Source organism: Colobus angolensis, unplaced genomic scaffold, assembly GCF_000951035.1.
Source record: "Colobus angolensis palliatus isolate OR3802 unplaced genomic scaffold, Cang.pa_1.0 Scaffold419, whole genome shotgun sequence".
NCBI classification, from domain to species: Eukaryota; Metazoa; Chordata; class Mammalia; order Primates; family Cercopithecidae; genus Colobus; species Colobus angolensis.
In genome coordinates this window covers 66,842-90,207 of record NW_012117588.1, presented here as the reverse complement: position 1 = coordinate 90,207, position 23,366 = coordinate 66,842, and the positions used below count along the sequence as shown (strand labels likewise).

Below are 23,366 nucleotides of genomic sequence, written 5' to 3'. Positions count from 1 at the left end.
TGCTCAGAGTAAGGTTGCATGGGCTTTGGGTTGGGCTAGGTTGGATGAGAAAGGCAAGGTGAGTGGTACTTACAGCTTTGGAAATATGGGTACATTCTCCCTGCAATGTCCTGAGCCAGGCAGCAAGCTTCAAAAATTGTGCTGGTGTTATTCAGTGCTAAAAAGTCATGCACTCTCAAGCCATAAAAAGACATGAAGGAACCGTAAATGCATATTGTTAAGCAAAAGAAGACAATCAGAAAAAAAATACATACAGATGAGCCCAACTATATGACTCTAGAAAAGGCATGTTTTAAATGTGAATTTCTATGCACCATTGACAATTTTCTTTATTTTTTTTTTTATTTTTTGAGATGGAGTTTCACTCTTGTTGCCCAGGCTGAAGTGCAGTGGTGTGATCTCAGCTCATTGCAACCTCTACCTTCTGGGTTCAAATGATTCTCCTGCCTCAGCCTCCCAAGTAGCTGGCATTACACGTGTCTGCCCCACGCCTGGCTAATTTTTTTTTTTTTTGTATTTTTAGTAGAGACGAGGTTTCACCATGTTGGCCAGGCTGGTCTCGAACTCCTGATCTCAGGTGATTCACCCACCTCAGCCTCCCAAAGTGCTGTGATTATAGGTGTGAGCCACCGTGCCCGGCTAACAACTTTAAAAATTTATTTTTTTCTTATGAAATAATACATTGTTGTGAAAATATTTAAGAGGAAAGAAAGGAAAAACATCTGCAGTTCTACCACTTCAGAGATAATAACCATGTTAACAGTTTGGTGAATATTCTTCTGTTTACCTGTGCACATACATATACACATATTTTTTGTAAAAATATACTGAATATTCTTTTTTAGTAAACTGATTTTTCATTTATTAAAATGGAATGAACAATTACCTATTGGATACAATGTTTTCTATTTAAGTGATAAATACACTAAAAGCCACTAGGCAGTATATCCATGAACTTGTACCTCCTGAAACTATAAAAATAAAATAAAAAGAATTGAATAAACATGGTTTTCTCTGTTACCAAAGATTCTTATTTGATTTATTTTGTCTACACACAAGGTTTTGAATAAATTTTGTACAATGATCCTATTGTTCAACAATTAAGCCTGGGCAACATAGTGAGACCCCACCTCTAAAAAAGTAAATAAATAAATTAGCCAGGCATGGTGGTGTGCACCTAGAGACCCAGCTACTAGAGACACTGAGGTGGGAGGATCACGTGAGCCTGGGAGGTCGAGGCTGCAGCGAACCATGATCGAACCCCTGCACTCCAGCCCAGGTGACAGCGAGACCCTGTCTCAGAAAAATAAAACAACAATATTTTTCCAATTTTTCTTTATCCTTTTATCTACTTCATTGAATGTCCTATGACTTAAGGTTAAGAAATAAAATAGCTGGGTCGAAAGCTGAATGATATTTTTAAAGACTATTGATCATTATTGCCAAGTTAACTCTTCCCCCATCCAACCTTTGCTAACCTGACAGGCCCCAGATGGTATCCCATTTTACATACTTTTCTTCGACCACAATGAGGGTGAACTTTTGTTCCAATGTTGACTGTTAGTATTTTCCTCCGAAAATTGCATGCTTGTGCCCTTTCATGCCATTGTCCATTGAGGTTTCTCTTTTTCTTATTGACTTATGAAAACATTAAAAAATATCCAGCCTATTATCCCTGTTATATATATAGCGTGAACATTTCTACTCCCATTTTTACTCTGTTTATAGTGGGATTTTAGAAAACCGTTTGATGCCTTTGTGCTTTCTGGCATTTCTTGTTTAATCTTCCTGTCGCTGATACAGCATTAGCGTTCACTTGCCTGAAAGGCTTTTTAAAAGGAGAGTTATAGCCCCCAAACCCACTCCAAAGTACACTATAATCATCCAGTGAAAACATCTGTGTAATTGAAGCATCATTAATATCTCTGTCCCAAACTCAAAGAACTCTAAAGGGCATTGTTAATTTTACTTCATCATCAGCCCCTTATTAACCTTGGCAAATGTTTAACTTGGAGGCAAGGATATTCAAGCCAACTCACAATTTACTATGCAATTGGCTACAAATGTTGAGGTGGGTTTTTTTTTGTTGTTTATCCAACTAAAAGAACTTTATGTCCCTCTAGCACTAAATTATGACATCTTATCTCACAGATTTAACAGCATCTAATGGTTCTATCTCTAGGTAATGTAATCCAGCTGGAGTTCGAAGGTACGCAAAGCCCACGTTTTAGAACAAAAGGGTATTTTTCTCTAGCCAGTAAATAAAAGTTTTTTTTTTTCAGCTATAAAAGGACAAAAGGTTTTGAAGTGATCCCACTGGGCAGGGTTTCCTAGACTTGTTTTTTGGCAGTTGGCCATGGAGCTAACTCAATCTTCCAAACTTCTTCCATTTTTGTAGCAGTGTGAAGAATTCACTGGATGAGACTAAAGACACTTCATGGTGTGATGATTAATGCCCAGGGTTCTGTTAACCCAGAGTCAACCACAACTGGACATCCAGCAGTGCCATTAGCAGACCCTTGATCAGTGTATAGGAAGAACTAAAAACCTGACCCTTTCTCTTATTGATTTTAGTACCTTCATGGCCACCGTCAGGTTTGCATGTTTTCCTTATTGAGAAAAAATATTTAACATTTAACACCATAAATGTCACAAGCATGATAAATGGTCTGTAGCTTTAGTTAGAAGTTGTCAAAGATGTTTGACTTAAGTATTGATTGATCCCATTTTCAGGGGTTAAACAGCTCTGTGGCACTGGGTCTCCCTTGTCGGTTTTCATATTTTCTATGTACGTTTCATAGTTCTGAAACCCAAGAACACTGTTGTCCATTCTCATTGCCCTGCTGCAAGAAGGTCCACCCCATGGACCCAGTCCTGTTTCTTAAGATGTTACTATTGCTAGAGTTAGAGGATAAAATTACATGAATAACCAAGAACAATTTCTGAAAGCGTGTATTGAGGAATCAGCACCTTGCGGTAATGCACACAGCTTTATTAAAATCACCAACAAGATCAACAGCAAAAATGTGTGATATTCTAGTCACTGTTCTAAACATCTAGGCATATTTACTTGCTTAATCCTGACAGTAACCCCATGGGGTTGGGGATGTTATTGTCCATAGGTTACAGATCAGTACTGCAAACAAAGCTAAATGACTGAGCCAGGATTAGAACATGAGAAATCTAACTCTAGAGCTTGTCCTCTTAACTTGATTAAGTTGATACAACAGTGCCGCAAAATGGGTGATGGGGTCCCCATTTTACAAATGAGAAGCTGAGGCTCAGGGGAATTAATGACTTTGTGATAACTTTCCACACATCTGTGAGGTAGCAATTTGGCTTAAGCCCTAATTCTAAAGCTTTCGCCAGAATACCACATGTCTCACAATACAACACAGTTCTTTCCATTCAGGGCTTTATTCACTTCAGAGAGAGCTTATAATTGGCTAACAGATACCTAAATGGGCCTGTGACATACTCTTCTGGGTTCTCATTGCACAGGAAGCTGGTCATTTAGACTGCAGTCTTCATTTGTGTGCATGATGCAATAAGAACTGCTTCTAACACTTTCTATATGAATAGCTGTGGGATTTAGCTTCTCTATTCATTCCTACCTCAGGGACTTTGCTTTTTCTGTGCCCTAGCTTGGAATATGTCATCCCCAGATCTTGGCGTGGCTAACTCCTTCTCAGGTGTCAGCTCAGATGCCATTACCTCAGTGGGGGCAAACCCTAACTATCTGTATTAATCTCCTAGGGCTGTCATAACAAATCACTACCAACTGGGTAGCTTAAAGCAGTACAAATGTATTCTCTTATAGTTCTGGAGGCCAGAAGTCTAAAATCAAGGTGTTGGCAGGACCATGCTTCCTTGGAAGGCTGTAGAGGAGGATTCCCCTTGCCTCTTTCAGTTTCTGGTGGCTCCACATGTTCTATGACTTGTGGCGGCATAACTGTAATCTCTGCCTCCATCGGCATATAGCTTGCCCGTCTGTATTTCTCCTCTTCTGTGTCTTCTTCTCTTCTTATAAGAACATTTATCGTTGTATTCAGGTGCTACCTGGATAATCCAGATGAGATTGAGATAATCTCACCTCAAGATTCCTAACTTAATTATATCTGCAAAGAGTATTTCCCAAAACAAGGTCACATTCACAGGTTCCAGGGGGACATATCTGTTGGGTGGGGGGACCGCCAGCCCACCTTAGGTAAAGCAGCTTTTGGTGCTGTTATGCTCTGTGACGTCATCACCTCTTTATTTTCTTCAAAGCACTTGTCCTTATTTGATGCATCTTGTTCTCTTATTTACTTTTCTTTGCCTTTCTCTACCTAACTCCATCTACTTGGATTCAAACTTTACGAGTAAAGAAGTATCTTATTCACTGCTTTACCCCAAGATGTAGAACAATGCTTGATATATTGTATGGGTCACCAAATATTTACTGAATAAATGAATAATCTCATTGGGCTAATGAGATGTCAAGTTGGCTCTCTGATTCCTTCAGAATCCAAGTTTTACTTTTTGTTATTATTTTATTTGAATTTCAGTTGCATATTTTTCAGAAATGCAAATGTATTAGGAGACACATATTTAACATAATGGATAAATAGATCCAATCATTTAAATAAGGACGTTAAATCATCAAATAAGGACAAGTGCTTTGAAGAAAATAAAGAGGTGATGATGTCTACATAACACTCAATTGCTAACTGGTCTTCTTAGTTCATTTAGCTTTTGCTTTGCTCCCAGAAATGAATCCTCAGTAGAATTTTTCTTTCACCCTTAGGCTCTGACCACCTCCGAGAGAAGGATGGCCTGTGGGCTGTCTTGGTCTGGCTCTCCATTATTGCTGCCCGGAAGCAGAGTGTGGAGGAAATTGTCCGAGATCACTGGGCCAAATTTGGCCGCCACTACTACTGCAGGTGAGGAGAAGGGGAAGGGTCTCTGTATAGACCCTGAAGAACTACTCCTAGAACAGGTTTCTAAAACTAATGGGCTAGAACCTTAAAAAGGAGGCATCTTCCCAGAAGATCTGAGGAACACAGAGGCTGGAGCTGAATCACCCCTTATAGATGGTTGGGGATGGTGTCAAAGGCTACCAAGCTGGAAGGCACCAATTTCCTTTCTCCTCGTGACATCACTCTGTAATCTTTTCATCAATGCTTATAAGGTAGATGTCCATCTCAAGACGAACTCTGAACTGCAGAGCTTTGAAAAGTTACTTGGTTACTATCATGGCTGTGAGAGTCATGCAGTCAAACCAGAGGCATTTACTGTTGGTTTTCCATCCATATTTATCAAGTAAAAAAGGCAGACACAGAAGCTGTGACAGGTTGGGGTGCTTTCATAATCCTCTCTCTACCTCTGTCTTACCTCCTCACCAATAATCAGGTTCAATGTCCAAGATGCCTGAGCTGGCACCCTTTGAAGGAACCTCATGGTTCAAGAGCCCCAGATATTGCTAAAGTTTTATCCTCATGAAAAGAGGTACAGGCCGGGTATGGTGGCTCATGCCTGTAATCCCAGCACTTTGGGAGGCCGAGGCAGGTGGATCACCTGAGGTCAGGAGTTTGAGATCAGTCTGACCAACATGGTGAAACTCTTCTCTACTGAAAATACAAAAAGTAGCTGGGTTTGGTGGTGCCCACCTGTAGCTACTCGGGAGTCTGAGGCAGGAGAATCACTTGAACCTGGGAGGCGGAGGTTGTAGTGAGTGGAGATTGTACCACTCACTGCATTACAGCCTGGGCAACAGAGTGAGACTCCATCTCAAAAACAACAAAAAACAAAACAAATAAACAAAAAAATGGGGGAAAAGAAGTACAGAAAAGGAAACCATTATTTTGGAAGGAAGGAAAGGAAAGATCAGTGGGTAGGAACTTAGGGTTGGGGGTCTATGTCACTTTCCTGTTGTTTAAGTAAATGAAAGTAAGAGGATTCTGGAAGTGTGGTTATTTGCTAGGATTGTGAACCTAGGTATGCTAGATATGTGTACATAACAAGAACCAAGCCATGGGTTAGGAGGAGGGAGTAGGAAACGATGTTAACTGTAAAGAACTTGGAGGTGGGGCAAGGGAATCCTTGGATAGTCTCAGAGACTCTGTATTAAAAACAAAGATTGTGACTCATTTTGCTTTGTTTATGAATAGTTAACTACTTTGAATGTTTGGTTGTGTTTCAAGAGCTCAAGGGACAGAAAGAGAGCTTTAGGCTTCCCTTATAAGGTGATTATTTTCTTCTGTTAAGAAGCCTTTTACTTATATGTGTATCAGAGAATAAAGAAGCCCATGATTGTACTCGTTAAATCAAAGAGATTGCAACCTTCTGGGAGATGTAGACAACAATGACATCATATTCTTAGTTCCCATTTAGTCAAGAAAGCTGGGGATGTGATAGCTTGCAAAACACCTCAAATTATTCAGTGTATCATAAAAAATGAATTCTCAGGACAGGTAGAAACTTGGTTTACTCATCATTATTTCTAACAAGTACCAAAACCCCCTGATTCGTGTGTGTGTGTGTTTTTTTTTTCTTGGCATACCAAGAGTTAATTGGCAGATGACATTCTTCAGTTGCGTGAAGCTGTTCCAAAAAGTCCAACATGACAAAATATATTATAATTGACAACTCTGACCTAGTGAGATCGCTTTAAATCAGAGATGTGTTCCTCATAATTTGTGGAGTGATTATCTAGGTTTCAGCTGGTGTCTTGAATAATCGGTGTTATGATAACTGTATTTATAATGTAGTTTATTTTTTGTGGCCAAGAGCTTACACGATAATTACTTCTTCATAACAAATACCATATTAGAGAATAATATGTGATAGATTTAATTTCTTCTAGGACATTGAGTTATGTTTCAGATTTTTGTCCAAAAAGATCACAGAGATAAAGAAAAAGGGAGGAGAAAATACATAGGATGAAAGGTAAACATTTTCTTCAACCCCCAGCAAATGGCAAATTAAAAGGTGCTTGGGAAATGTAATTATTCCTCGCTTGACAATTTTCTTGGCAGGCTGAAAATAATAAAACAATTTCACTTTAACTAATACTGAGCCTGAATATCTGAGAAAATCTTCCAGATTATTTTCCTTGTATGAGTAGACCCCAGAAGGAATCCTCCATTTCAGAGTTTCTTCCTTGAAAGTGTGTTGTTATTGGTAGTTGTCAGATGGGGATTTGGGGGTGGAAGGCAGTGCTAGATCCTGCTTGTATATGAAGGTGAATGTTTGGGCAAATGAATCTGATGATTCTCAACCCTAGACTGAACGTGATCTATCATACTAGTGGATTTTTTTCAACTCCTGAATCTCTTTCAATGCCTCTCTATCTCCTGCTAGACTCTCTTCTCCTGTCTTCCTGCCCCTTTCTCCTTGGTTAGGTTTCTATCTTCCCCAAATGTCTACCTTTAAAGTCACTGGAGTCTCAGAATATATGCACTGCTGAAAAAGAATGTTCTGAGGGAGTTCCTTTTTTATCCGTCTGAGGCTGAGAAAAAAACACCTTGTGTAGGAGGAAGAGAATAAAAGAAAGGGATATAGATGCAGGGGACCCATTGCTAGACATGGTATTATTCCATATTTTGCATCTTGGTTAATATGCTGATGTTTACTGGATGTCTTAAAAGATTTTAAGTGGAAAAAAGTAGTAACAACTATTTAGAGCTTCCTTCTTCCAGTTCACTCTGAGAACTCACATCCTTTTTTCTATGCTACAGGAAGCCCAAATGTAAGATCCTCCACAGTGACTTGGGTGCAGCTGCCCCTCCTATGGCTTCCTTCTTAAACAGACACTTCTAGGTGTGCCATTAGGTCCCAGCCAAGACCACCTGACATTGTAAAATATAGTTTCTTTATGGTAGTGATGGCAAATAAAAGTAGTTAGCTTTTTTCAGCACCAGTGCCTGGCACTGTGCCAACTCTTGGTATACATCATCATATTTTAAACCCCACAATGACAAATGCAATTGGTATTATTTTTAGTCTTTTTTTTCCTAATTGACTTCCAGTCCCATTGTTACATTTGATACTCTTGGCTAGGAGGTCTTTTTTGAATGGAACAATTGTGACATGTCTTCCAAGTTTCCAAGAGTTCTATAGCATGCTCAGTTCCCCTTCTCCCTTTCTTTTTACCTTGTTTTTTCTCTCTTTCCTTCCTTCCATTTCTCTCACTTTTCATTCCATTCTACTTACATAGAACTTACTATGTACCAGAAGTAGCAGAGAACAAGACAGCTAAGGTATCTGTCCTCCTGGAGCTCACATTCTGGTGGCCAAAGACAGATAATGAATAGATAAACAAATATAAAAACAAAATACATACAGTTTGGGGTAACTACCAAAAGAAAATATAAAGGGTGATGAGAGAAGAAGACAGAGTGGGGAAGCTGCCTTAGATGGTCAGAGAAGGTCACATTCTAATGATGACAATGGGTTTGAAAATGGAAGGAGAGAATGAGCCTGGTATTTGAAGAGCTGGCAGAAGAATGTACAAGGTAGAGGGAACACACAGCAAGCGTAAGGGCCCAGAGGCAAGAATGGGTGCAATGTCAGTGTGTACTGGAGAAGAGGCCAGTGTGGCTGGAGTCAGTGAACAAGGGTAAAAAGACAGAACAAAGTCGACTCAAAGAGGTGGGCAAGGGCAGATCCCACAGTACCTGATAGACCGAGGTTAAGGTGTTGAGTTTTGTTCTCAGTGTGATGGGAATTTATAGAGGGATTCAATAGAAAGTGGCATGATCTGATTTTTACAAGATTACTCTGGCCGCTCTAGGGGGAATGGATTGTAAGGGTCAGATGGAGGAGGGGAGATCAGTTGAAGGTGCATTTCTGTGCTGTCCTTCCCTGAAAACAGAACCAATGATTAGATGACTGTAAGCGGGCCACCTAGTTGCTGGTTCTCTGATTAGGTTTCTGTTCCTCCTGTGTCCTCACCAGGTTTGACTATGAGGGGTTGGATCCCAAGACGACATATTATATCATGAGGGACCTGGAGGCCCTGGTCACAGACAAATCCTTCATTGGCCAGCAGTTTGCTGTGGGGAGCCATGTCTACAGTGTGGCGAAGACGGATAGCTTTGAATACGTGGACCCTGTGGATGGCACTGTGACCAAGAAACAGGTACTTGCTAGGAAATCACTAAGACAGGTTATCAGGCAGAACCAAAATGGCCAAAATGTCCTAGAACTGGAGAGGTCCTTAGGGATGATCTAAGATGACCTCACTTTATGGATGAAAACTGCAGCCAGGAAAGAAGAAAGCCCTTGATGAAGGACACCTAACAAGTTAGTGCACAGGGTAGATTAGAACACGGGCCTTCTCTGGCCAGGCGCAGTGACTCATGCTTGTTATCCCAGCATTTTGGGAAGCCAAGGTGGGAGGATCACTTTTGATCTCAGGAGTTCGAGACCAGCTTGGGCAACAAAGTGAGACCCCATCTCTACCAAAAAAATAAAAAATAAAAATAGCTGGGCATGGTAGCACACACTTGTAGTCCTAGCCACTTGGGAGGCTGAGGTGGGAGGATTGCTTGAGCCCAGGTGGTTGAGTCTGCAGTGAGTCCTGATCACACCACTGTACTCCAGCATGGGAGACAGAGTGAGACCATGTCTCAAACACACACACACATACACATACACACACAAAAAACAAACAAACAACAACAACAAAAATAACATGAGTACTCTATGTCCAGTATTCTTTCCACTTGGTAATGGATAGACCAATATGTCAAATAAATACAGACCCAATATTTCCTTCTGAAATGTTTGTAGCTGCAGGTGCTTGTATGTGGTGGCCATTATTGGTGACGGATTCAGAAAAGTTACCAAGAACTAAAGATCCCTGTCCTTGGGGCCCCCAGGTACAGGGATATTTTACTTTCTATTACCTTATGTCACTAAAAAAAATCACAGGAGCTTAGCTGGGTGGGTTTGGTACCCAGAAAACCCAAAAGGAAGACATGCAGTTCAGACTAAGCATCATAGATAAGTAGGTAAATCAACTGCAGCTTCTATTAAGGTCTTGTCTTTATGAATTGTGTAAGCAAAGTTGATAGCTACTATGATTATTTCTCTTCTCAGTTTGGTTTATTTGCTGGCTATAGCAAATATTGACCCTTCTGGAAGCACATGTTAACGTTTACAGTCTAAATAACATACCTTGAGCAATGTTAAGAGAAGTTCCATTCTAAAATTTCCAAATTCTTATCTTTTTATATATTCTTCATAAGTACAGAGTGTTAAGTCAAAGCTGCAGATATTTTGGGACTACATACAATGGCAGTTACTGCTATTTTAATTTGACTAGTATTTCCTATGTCCTCCTTGTCCTACAGTCCCTTGACTTGCAGATACTACAAAGTCTAACGCCTCTTGTTACTATCTCAGTATTCTCTTTCTGATTAGCTTAGTTCTCTCTCTGGTTAGCTTAGATGATCTTTTATCTCTATCAAAACACCAGTCCTTCATTATAGAAGCCCTTCCCTGACCCAACAAATTGATTACAACCCCGCTTTGAACATACACAGGGCAGTAGAGAAAATAGTGGGTAAGAATTTAGAAAACTCAGAATAAAATTCTACCCCTATTGCTTAGTACTGTGTGGCTTTGGGAAAGTTGCTTGATTTGAGCCATAGTTTCTTCCTCATCTGTAAAATACCTATTTCACAGAATTGCTTTAGAAATGAAATGAAATAAAATAAAATACCCAAAAGCTCCTAGCTATCTTTTATGTATGGGGTTCACAATATATCTTTTGTTGTGTTTTGTTTCATTCAAGGAAGGTTGCTTGTAGACGGGACTGAATTCACTCTGAAATAACACCAATGAATCAGTCCTCGGAGATGTGAAGTCAGGAGCTCAGCTGGCATCTTTGAGCCCCTGTGCCCTGGATAGGTCTTTTCCAGTTTTGGACCACATTCCCACTTCCATTTCACAAACTTTTCTTAGATCCAAGTCTCATTTTGATGTAGAATTCAAGAGATATAAAATAATGTGTTTTTAAAAGTATCCTTGGGATATTTTTGCTCACTGACAAGGAAGGCTTAGAAACCATTCCTGGCCGGGCGCGGTGGCTCAAGCCTGTAATCTCAGCACTTTGGGAGGCCGAGACGGGCGGATCACAAGGTCAGGAGATCCAGACCATCCTGGCTAACCCGGTGAAACCCCGTCTCTACTAAAGAATACAAAAAACTAGCCGGGCGACGAGGTGGGCGCCTGTAGTCCCAGCTACTTGGGAGGCAGAGGCAGGAGAATGGCGTAAACCTGGGAGGCGGAGCTTGCAGTGAGCTAAGATCCGGCCACCGCACTCCAGCCTGGGCGACAGAGCCAGACTCTGTCTCAAAAAAAAAAAAAAAAAGAAACCATTCCTTTGAGGGAGTGGTCTAATCTGCACTCAGTTATGGATTTTATCTACTTGCAAGAAGCTTGTATGTTGAGCTTATTTGTTTTGCTGTTAATCCAGTATTCCTCTACCTTATCCCTTCCTCAATGTACTCAGTGTTTGGATACCTTTTCCTTGGATTTTCTTTAACTGTTCACATCAGGCCAATTCCTCAACTGGATCTCCAGTTCATCTATTTATTTCATTTCCCCTCCCCCTCAATAACTCTGACTGTTGGTTTTCATTGTTACACTGGAATATATCTGATAGGGTTTGGCTGTGTCCCCACCCAAATCTCATCCTGAATTGTAGCTTCCATAATCCCCACGTGTCATGGGAGGGACCGGGTAGGAAGTAATTGAATAATGGGTGCGGGTTTTTCCTGTGTGGTCTTGTGGTAGTGAATAAGTCTCATGAGATCTGATGTTTTTATAAAGGGCACTTCCCCTGCACATGCTTTCTTGCCTGCTGCCATGTAAGACGTGTCTTTGCTCCTCTTTCACCTTCCACCATCATTGTGAGTCCATTAAACCTCTTTCTGCTAGAAATTACCCAGTCTTGGGTGTTTCTTCATAGAAGTATGAAAATGGACTGATACAATATTGATTTCCCCCAGTCTCTTCTTTGCTCTTCTGAGCTCAAATGTAGCTATAAATAGATACATGCCACCAGGATCTGCTCTGGGAATTTTTCTGGTAAAGAAAGGAGATTTTTGTTCCTTTCCCCAGATTCCAGGACCCAGGTGATATCTTCATTGGCTGGTGGTCCTGAGACACACCAGAGCTTCTCTGCAGGTCTGGGTTTGGCTCAATGGGGGTGATGAGAGACCAGTTAGTTAATACTTAGCAGCATCCCCATTGTTGGCAAGTTACAGATGATTCCTTTGCTACAGTTGGTCCTGTTCGGTAGAGGTGGAATCCCTGCTTAGCAGTGCTGTGGAGACCCTCTCAGGATGTCAGCATTCATCAGCATTCAGTCCCAGGGATAGTTGAGTCTGGGGCACACTTTAGATAACATAGTGTAAAATAAGCATACTTTTCACACTACAGACATCTAAAAGACATATTTGAATTTAAATAAGCTAGTGTTCTAAAATAGCCATTAAGTACCTCAGTGCATTCATTCAGTGAATATTTACTGACAGCCTACCAAATGCATAATTTGTTTTTTTCATGGTACAGTTTTAAAATGTAAATATATAGTATCTTTATTGAGGTACAATTCATATACCATACAGTTCACTCATTTAAAGGGCATACTTCCACAGTTTCTAGTATTTTTACAGAGTTGTGCAGTTATCACCACAACCAATTCAGAACACTTTCATTGCCCCAGAAAAGACATGTTGTGCTCTTCAGCTGTCATCTTCCCTCCAACATCCCTCCAACCCCCAGCCCCTGGCAACTCCTGATCTTTCTGTCTGTATGGATTTGCCTATTTGGGACATTTTATGTAAATGGAATAATATAATACATGGTCCTTTATGACTAGCTTCTTTCACTTAGTGTCATGTTTTCAGGGTTCATCCATGTTGTACCGTATATCAGTACTTCATTCCTTTTATTACCAAGTAATATTCTATCACATGGATGTACCACAGTTTGTTTATCCATCCATTTGTTGTTGGACATGTGAGATATTTCCACTTTTTCACTATAATGCTGCTATGGGCATCCATCTACAAGTTTTTGTGCAGAGATAGGTTTTCAGTTCTCCTGGGTACACACTTAGGAGTGGAATTGCTGGGTCAAATGGTAACTTATGTTTAACCTTTAAAGGCACTGCCCTACAGTCTTCAGAAGTAATTGCACCACTTGACATTCCTGCCAACTGTATACGAGGGTTCCAGTTTCTCCACACCTTTGATGCTAACCCTTGTTATTATGTCTTTGTGGTTTTAAAATACTGCTATTTTAAAACGACCTACTATATTATGGATTATTTTTAAATTAAGATAGAAGGAGATTTTATTTCTATAAGGAGAAACAGAACTATATCTCTCTGTTAGCAAAGCTCAGAGGAGACATAATACTGCCAAATATCTGCTTCCTACAGGAGGAAGATTGTTGTGGTTCTCTTCAGTATTCTCTTGTGTTAGAGTCAGATAGACACAGGATTGAAGGCTGGCTTTGTCACTGCCTAGATTTGTGATTTTAGGCATGTTATTTAGCTTCTTTGAACTTCAACTTGAGGGGAGGAGCTAGTGATAGTTATCACACATGCATCATGGGAAAGGTTTGAAGAGAACGTCATACGAAGCCTCAGGTACAGTGGCAAGTACCTAACTGATGCTCAAGAAATATCAGTGCCCTCCTCCTGACCAGAATCCTTAATTTCATTGAATATCAGTTCAAGAAAAGGATACAACTATTCTTTCTCTGTCTCTCTCTTTCAGACACACACACACACACACACACACACACACACACACACACACACACCCTAGGTGTATATTTCTAAAAGTAATAATCAGTGTGCCCTTGGGTTAGAAAACACTCACCCAACTCTTCTATTTATTATATTTTAACAGTACTTTACAGTAAAATTTGAGGCTCAGATTGATGATCCTAAGGGGAGAGATTCCCAGTTATCTCTTGTTTGGGTTAAATTCTACTTACTTAAAAAAAAAGTAGATAACAGAAATAATTTTCAACAGTGAATTGTTAAACAAAATTTGTGCTCTTCCTGTTTTATCCAGAAATTCTCTTCAAGCGCAGCTTTCTGCTCCAGAGCACCCAAGGCACCTTGGTGCCACTGCAAATCGTGTGAGCAGTGTTTGGGTGTGCAGGCTTAAAGTCAGAAAGTTTTGAGTTTGAGCCTCAACTCTGTCACCTCCTTGCTGGGTTATCTTAGGCAAGCTATTCAACCCCCCTATTACCTGCCTTTTTAAAATCTGTGAAATAGGAATAATAATTGTGGCTATCTCATATAAGCCTTTGGGAGAATTAAGTAAGATAATACTTGTGAAATCCTGGCATATAACAAATGATAGAAATTGGTTAAATAAAATTATTTATATTATAAAAGCATCCTTGGAAAAGCATTTAATGAACCACAGGTGATAAGAAAAGCAGAGAAAAAACACACAATTTTGCAGTGTCACGTAAAGATTTGAGAAGGCCCCTTCAGTTACTAAGTCATCTGGGAACTGATTCAAACTCACGTTTCTCCCCTCTCTCATCCCCCTACACACACACTCTGCTTCAGAAAGCAAAAGGTTTTTTAAGGCAGCTTGGTCTCCTTTATGTCCTTGACCTGAGGTCAGAGTCAGGAAATAAACCATGGAAAAAATGCTGGTTCACATACATCTCTAGAGATAAAGTAGAAATGCTTCTCCCTCCAAAGTGAAATTAAAATCCTGTTCTGGTGATAACCACTCCACTCCTGCGAACCCTGCTGCTGTGGAAATGTTCCGTGAAGTCTATCCTGCCTGGCTCTGTGGGACCATTCAAGGAGCAAGAAGGAAACCCTCAAGTTCTCAACCCCTAACATGATCTCCCAGGGACCTCCCTGGCCTCAGTGTGGCGTGTTTGGTTTCATGGGGTTTACTATGGCTGCCTCCAAGTGTCTGATGTATGTGTGGCCTTGGATGCCAAGAGAAAAATTGATGTGTGCTTTCCATTATACAGGGCCCAAGAGAAACTCGGTTTGATTTAGAAAGCATTTTCATGAGGCATGGTTCAACAACTGCAGTTCTTCCTTCTATCTTCATGAGGAATGTCACTATTTTCAAGTGAAATCTAGTCACATAAATGACTGACTGATGCTATTTTCTTCAAGTATGAGTGGAAACAAATAAGCCAATAGCTGCAATGAGAATAGGGGAGCACTGTGATCAAATTGCTAAGTAGTTAAAGCAGTTCCTAGTTTATGCCTTCTAAAGAGATAGGACAGACAGGAGTTGTGTGATTCATGTGGGTTGCAGGGTGAGCCACTCTTTCTTCAGGGGCAACTCCATTGTGCAAACATTGAGGGTTTCCATCCATCATGCTAGGTGAGCTCTTTCTTCCCTTCACCGTCCGTATCCCAAAGAATATTATCAAGATTGTCTCTTACTATGATCTCTTCTCCATCTCTAACATGTGGCCTAAGTCCTGGAATCCCCACTCAGTGCCGCAGTTTTGAGGCTCCCCCAGCTCTGATAGAAGGAATACTCCAATCCTGGTATTGTGAGTGAAGGACAGTGTGACAGAAGTGGCTCCACACTGAGAAACAGCATATTGCCACTATGGTGGGTATCAATCCAGAATCATGACCTATATTTTGAAAACTGACTTTGAAATGAGAAACCTTGACACTTTAGGAGCAAAATTTAAGCAACTGAGTCTCTTTTTATGACTCATCCAAATCCTATATTGTTGTTTTTTCTTTTTTCTTTTTCTTTTTTTTTTTTTAGACAGAGTCTGGCTCTGTCATCCAGGCTGGAGTGCAGTGGTGTGATTTTGGCTCACTGCAACCTCTGCCTCCTGGGTTCAAGCGATTCTTGTGCCTCAGCCTCCTGAGTAGCTGGGATTACAGGTGTGCATCACCATGCCCACCTAATTTTTTTTGTATCTTTAGTAGAGACGGGGTTTCATCATGTTAGCCAGTTTGATACTCCTGACCTCAAGTGATGCGCCCACTTCAGCCTCCCAAACCAACTCCTATATTTCTATCTAACAAGGTCAAAAATCATGAAACTCTTCCAGTGCTGAAGTCATCTGCAAGTAACAGTTCAGCTGATGGTTAAAAAGCTGATATAAATAAATGCATACCAGTTAGCTGGTGTGGAAAACCAAGTCCAATTTGATTATGTCAGAGGCTAGCTCTGAGCTGATTAATACCTTTTCAAGTTAAGCAGGTTATGTGGAAACATTTTGATGCTGTCCTTAACCCAGAAAAAAAGAACCATTTGAATTCAGTTCAGAGAAAAAGTACACTTTGAAGACTGATTTTGAAGTCAGTTTTCTTTTAGAGTTGTTATTTTAACTTGCAAGAAGGTGTCTGCTCTTTTTAATTTCAGTATTTAGAAACAGTAAATTGGCAATCTCAAAATCATTTTATTTCCAGCATGTGGTGTTTTAATATGTACCTTGATGCTACCAACCCCTGGTCAACAAATATGAAGAAGCTCACTAAGGTGTTGTCCCTAGCACTGTATAAAAGCAACTGAAGAACCTGAAGCTTTAAGATTGAGTTCTTCTCTCTTCAGAGTTAGCTAGTCAACTTTCAACTTCAACTTTTTGTTTTTGTTGTTGTTGTTTTGTTTTTTGAGACAGAGTCTTGCTCTGTCACCCAGGCTAGAGTGCAATGGTGTGATCTTGGCGCACTGCAACACTGCAACCTCTGCCTCCTGGGTTCAAGCGATTCTCCTGCCTCAGCCTCCCGAGTAGCTGGGATTACAGGTGTGTGCCACCACACCCGGCTAATTTTTGTATTTTTAGTAAAAACAGGGATTCACCATGTTAGTCAGGCTGGTCTCAAACTCCTGACCTCAGGTGATCTGCCTGCCTCGTTCTCCCAAAGTGCTGGGATTACAGGCATGAGCCACTGCACCCAGCCTCAGCTTCAACTTTGATAACATTCTAATCAATGAACTAATTGAGAGACTGTAATTGTAACAATTTATCATTGTCCCTTTTGCTGGAGTGCCGTTTGCTGGAGTGAGGTTTGTGCATCTGGAAGTAGAGTCTCAGAAATCATTTTAGTCAAACTGATTAACCCACCTATAGAATTTGGTTAAATCTGAAAGTTAGCATACCCACAAATAGCCCTTCTACATTGAGTCACAGAAATGTTTAAGTGAATGGACTATTATCACATTTAGTATATTGTGATTGGATGTGGGTTTAAAAAAAAAAATCCCTTTTTCTTTGAAAATTGTGATGTTGAAAAGAATCTCTGCCATAAACATATATTCCTTTCCTAACTTAGTCCAATATGGTTAAGGTTGTTAAAGGTGGATTCATTTACATCTTCATCTATTCAGTGAATATTTACCAAATACCTACTAGACGCCAGCCAGCTCATTGGCACCGAGGATACAACAGTATTCAGGACAGTTGAGATTCCTGTCTGCTGCTTAAAATGCAGTAGGGAAGATACATTGATATTAAGCTCTAATTACCGTAGAGTTTGTTGAAAAATATTACAGAGGAAGAACTTACTTGGTGTGCATGGCAGGGGGAACCAGACTAGGGCTCTAGAAAGCTCTCCATGGGGAGGTGATATCTAAGCCGTACCCTGAAAAATGGGTAGAAGGCAGCCCAGGTGAAACCGTTTTATCAGACTGTGTGCTTTTCTTCAGTCCAATGTGGTGGTTACAGGGTTGTTTAGTTCTCCAGATAAAGAGCTAAGGTTTCCTATAGGCATTCTCAATGGGATGCTACAATAACTGTGTTTAGGATTCTCAGCTTCAGTGCTCATTCTACAACACTGTGGTTGGGGAAAATAAAGACAGTCAGGCTCTGTATTGCACTAACTATGCCTTGTGCTAGGACATTTTGAAAACTATGAATTAAAAAAAAAAAATTTCTATTAGCCACTTTTCCTGTGATTTTCCTATTTGTCCTCTGAAGGGCAAACACATAATTCGGTGCTTTATGATAACCTGTCAGCTGATTTGAAAATAAAATGGGAAGCTGGGTGTGATGTCTCATGCCTGTAGTCCCAGCTACTTGGGAGGCTGAGACAGGAGGATTGCTTGAGTCCAGGAGTTCAAGACCAGCCTGGGCAACACTGTGAGACCTCATCTCAAATTTTAAAAAAAGCAAGAAAGATAATAGAATGAGGGAGACACTGTTTCTGGTTAGTCAGGAAGTTCTTATCCCTCTGTTTCTGGTTAACTGGAGTTTTGTTATAAAGAATTACCTTATCCTGACATAAGTTGATTCCTTTAGAACTATTGTCTAAAGTGTCAGTAGTAAAATTGTCCTAAAATGTGTAGCAAACATGTAAGCATTCTAGAATGGTAACACAGTTACTTTCTATTGGAATACTAATGTCTCTGTGTTGTCGGGTGGGTGAGCTTCACCAGGAAATAAAAATATAAAAGGGAAAAGCTGCAAACGATCACAGGAACTAAGGGAGGAAGCTATGCTGTTGTCTGGGTAAAGTGTGTCTGAATCCAAAATATCCCAGAACTGGGGTGGATAGTGTGTGAACAGGGATCAGCAGTCATTGGCCAAAGAAATGCGGAAATAGAACGTGCATGATTTTGTTCCGTTGTTCCAGTTTTGAGTGTTGGAATTTGGATGAGGAATAGCTTTCAAATCTTCACCCTTCAGCAGCCCTCTCATCACGTAGGGTGGCTTTTCCAGGTGGGTGCTTTAAAAGAGCATGTAAAGAGTCATTTGACCTTGATTTCCCCAGATAGTTCTTTGCAATTGTTAGCCCCCAAGAGGGCTGGTTGGTTTTAAAAAAAAAAAAAGGCTGGGTGAGAACTGCTCCCAAGAGCAGGGCAGCTGCGTATGGCTGTGCAGTCAGCACACTGCACAAAGGCACCCAGCCTAATGGGGAAGGAGAAGCTGAAGTCCAAGCCAGCCAAAGGAAGGATGGTTTTCTGCAATTTATCTATGCTGGGGGGAGAGGGGACACCTGTTTTTAACTCACACAAAAGCACCCTATGGACTGACTGCTGCCTGCTCAACCACTTTTGAACTCATGCTCACAGGTAACTCTACAAATTAAAGAAAAATGAGTAATTCTAGGTGGGTTTTTTTTTGGTGCGTGTGGAAAGATATGTCTGTTCAATCCAAATCTCCTGCTTTCTAGGCTGCATGCCCGCTTCTACAAAATATAGTTCAGATGTTACAAAGCAGTATCTTCACCTTGATGCTTTCCAGATAAATCGTTGTGATTTCCTGTGGGAGATAAGATCTGAGTTAGGCTCGCAGAGTCTCTCTCTTCCAAGGCCATCCTGTCTCCAGGTTCACATGCCTGGTGTGGCCAACTGACTATATATGCGACACTGCACCAGATTGGAGGGCCATATGCTGTTTTCCCCTGGAATTCATCCTAAGTCAGTATTTGACTAGGTCCGATGCTGCCAAATAACTGTTGGTAATGCACAGTTCACCCTTCCCTGCCTGGCTGCAACATGTCCTACAGTCTCCAAACTAACATCTGGCAGCTCTGTGTGCATTTAGCAACTTACAGATTTCCCTGTATTGATTTACACAAGGGTTTATTTTAAAATTTTTTTTTTTAAAAAAAAACAGTAAAAACTCTAATGTTTATTTATTAAACATTTATCAGATACCTACTCTACATAAGGCTCTGTGTCAGCTTTGGGAAAAATACAAAACACAAGATATTTTTCAGATATTTCGCATGAAAAGCAATGTATGAATATCAGTAGTTGCATATGGTTCAACCTCAAATTGTAAGCCTAGAGTCAGAAGACCTACATGGAAGTAAATGAAGCTCCTCCATTTACTAAATATGTTACCCTGACAAGTGTTTTAACTTCTTTCTTTTCAATAAAAAGAGAAATTGGCAAGAACGACTCTAAGATCCTTCTTTCAGGATGTTAAGGGTCTCAATTGACCAATTATGAAGGAGTAAGCCAGTTCAATAAGAGGTAAAGATAATATAAATTGCGAGAGATCCATGAGTTTAGTAGTGATTTCAGAGGGCAGAGCAAAGTTAAAATTAATCTTAATTCTACCTAATTTAAAAATAAATAAGTGTGCACCATCGCATCACAAGCCAACAACTTTCAATGAAAATGGTGCTACGCCCTAGGTTTTTCAACCTTCCATATTTTGCAAATGATTACTAAATAAAGCCTTCATGCATAGCACCATTTTGATTAAAAGTTTAGCATAAGAATAATATTTATACAGTGATATTGATAATTTTCAAAGCATTTCTCACATACATTTTCTGATCTGACACAACAACCCAATAAGCTAGGCTGTATTATTTTTCATCTGCTTTTTAGGAAACGAAGGCTTAGAGAGCTTAAGTGACTCAAGACCACCAGCTAAAAAGTGATCAAGCCAGCATTCTAGCCTGAGTTTATCCAGTTGCTGTTCTTGTACCATTTCCAAACTGACTCTTCATAAACAGTAAATCAAAGAGGGGGCAAATCCAGGGAGAAAAAGAGATGCTACAGTGATAACTGGAAGCACACTGGAGGATTTTTGTGTGGAGATAGCTGCATATGGACAAGGGATATGAAATCCTTTAACAACCATTCTTCACTGGGACAAAGCCAAGGTGAGCAGAACTCCACTGTCATCATTAAAGCTCACAACCACAGGCACTCAAAAGGAAGGAAAACACTAAGCTGGAACTGAAGTGTTCTTTTGATACCCACCCTCCTCCCCACCATATAATTAACATTGTCTTCTAATAAAGGAGAGCATATTTTTCCCTTTTTTGAGTGTATGGCTGTGTGTCATCCTGGATATTCCGGCTACTCTAGCTGCTGTGGCTAGGGAGATATCATGAATTCTTTCAGTTGCTCCAGGAATTCCTTCAAAGATTGTGCTAAAAAAAAATAATAATAATGTCAGATGGTTCAAGAGGTGGTTCTGCTGCTGACAAGGCCCCAGGAGGAAGCTTTCAGGACTCAGTGGCATGAAGTTGATTTATTAGCCTCACTGTGTTAACAGCCCTCCTAAGATCCCAGCCCAATGATAGCCTATCTATGAAACCTTAAATCCTAAAGGGACCTTCCTTATAACAGACATGTAGCACAGTCCAGTCACTTGATAGATGAGGCAAGTGGCCCAGAAAAAAGTTATTGCAATTAGTTACTGCACATTAGAATCACCCAGAGAACTTTTAAAATCCTAATGCCCAAGTGACACCCCAAAAGAATTAAATCACAATGTTGGGGGTGAGAGCAAGGCACCGTTTTTTAAAGACCTCCCACTGATTCCAATAGGTAGTAGTTTGCAATTAATGAGCTAATGGTTTGTCTAAGACCATACTTCTGAGGACAAGAACCCACCATGGTTCAACTCCATTGTTTTTAGCCAAAACTGGCCCTTGTCGCAGGATATCTTGAGAAATGGCAGAGGAGTAAACAGTCAAGCCCTGCCATGATGATGCTATGCCAGGCACTTTCTACTTATTTATCTTTTGCAACCACCCTTCAAGGTAGATACATCAGCTCTAGTTCACCATGAAGAATGTGCACGAGTTTTCATGTAGCCTGTGGATCCTTGCTGAATGTGAGGGGAGGCTCACTGATACTGCCTCAGGGGGACTGCAGTGGTGCTCACTTTAGTTGTCGAACATGCAGTGACATTCATTCAACAAGTGTTTATGAAGGGTCTACTGTGTGCCAGGCATTGTCCTAAGTTATGTGGATAAAATGGCGATGAACGAGGTATATAGGCTCTGTCCTCCCAGAGCTTGTTAGCTAATGAAGAGCCCAAAGTCATAACTCAGCAAGTCCAAAATTTTAGGGTTAACACTGCAGTGGAAACTTGTTTTATTCATTTTCACTGAGCCTTGTTTTGTCAAGACTTGTGGTGGCAAAAACACACATAATGAAGTTGTTAGAATATAAATAAGAAACATAAATCAAGACTAGGGAATATATAAGTAAGAGTAGAGTCAAGAACAGAAGAAGAAAAATTTATAGTCATGCAAGTCATAAGGATCCACTTGGGCTGAACCTCAAATTTGGCATTAAGTATCCTGGCAGCCATATCGAAGAGGGAAATGTGGTTAGTTACAGAGTTCTTATTGTCAAAGAAAAAGAATACAAGTTCCTTAGGGAAGGAAAGGCTTTCCTAATACTTGGCTCTTGAAGAAATGTCTCAGGCAGAGCTTCATACAGCCTCTAACAATATTTCTGCTAGTGACTACAAAAGTGGATTTTATAAGACATAGCTTGTAGCATCCTGCAATGAAAGTGAGAACATAAAACTAAAGTGCAATTTAATAAATTCATTTATGTTAGGAGTAGGTGGTAAGAGGTAAGTTGATTTGAGCCAAATACAGGTTCAGATGAACCTATGACTAGAAGCTGGAACACCAGGGAATGGAGGGATTTTATATCCTTATAACAATCTTCATAAACATAATTTCTCTCTACTGAGATTTTGATAATTCAAATGGTTATATTTTCTATTTTCTGGTGCAGGGATAAAGGGCAAGTATTCTATGCTGTGAATAATGTAATGCCTTATACCGGGGTCAGCAAACATTTTCTGTAAAGGGCTAGGTAGTAAATATTTTATACCTTGGGGGGTAGATGATCTCTGCCACAACTATTCATCTCTGCCACTGTAGCACAAAAGCAGCCGTAGACAAGATATAAATGAATGGACATGACTGTGCCCCAATACAACTTGATTCATAAAAGCAGGTGGCAGGTCAACTTCTTACCTACAGTCTACATAGTGCCAACCCCTGGTATAACCTAAAAAATAAATGTGATTTTGGTATTCTTTCATTGAAATTCAGGAACAATTGGAAACTTTGCAAGTCTTGGTCAGTGGTAACTTTGTCTTCACAGTTTAAATGCTATTGTGCGATGACACATGATGGAAAGAACATGGCTCGTGTTTGGGTTGCAAATTCATTAAGTTCATTGAAAGAACATGCAGATCCCAAAGCAATCCAATACAGCTATTCACACATAAAAGGGGCCCTCAGCCGACATGGTGCTGGGATTGTTGCAGCACAGAACTAGGCTGGCTCTAAAGAAACCCTTCCATTCCCTGTGGAGAAGAAGAATTATGATGTTCCTCACCTGGAATGGTCTTGAAAAGCAACAAGGATTCTCAGTTAACATCTCATGGTTGGTTTCCTAGGAAAGAGGGAAGATGCTGGACCATTTCCAGTGGCTGATGCATGCTATTCACATCTTCATCACCTTTCCAAGTGAGAAATCTATTCCAGGCTACCAGACAGAAGTTCTAACAATCTTCTAGGTGTGTAGCGTGTAGTACAGTCAAAGACATTATAATTAACCACAGGGGAAAACAATAACATTATTTCATTTTTGAAAGGCTTAGTTATGAGCAGACAACACGTGTTT

The 23,366-nt window shown here is 40.3% G+C and overlaps 1 protein-coding gene across 1 annotated transcript in view; it reads left to right on the top strand.

The window, feature by feature from the left end:
- Positions 1 to 23,366, top strand: part of PGM5 (phosphoglucomutase 5) — a 179,890-nt gene that overhangs the window by 119,949 nt on the left and 36,575 nt on the right. Inside the window, exons 8-9 of the mRNA XM_011956456.1 lie at positions 4,787 to 4,922; positions 8,938 to 9,121. Of these exons, the coding sequence (XP_011811846.1) occupies positions 4,787 to 4,922; positions 8,938 to 9,121 (320 nt within the window). The remainder of the gene's footprint in view (positions 1 to 4,786; positions 4,923 to 8,937; positions 9,122 to 23,366) is intronic.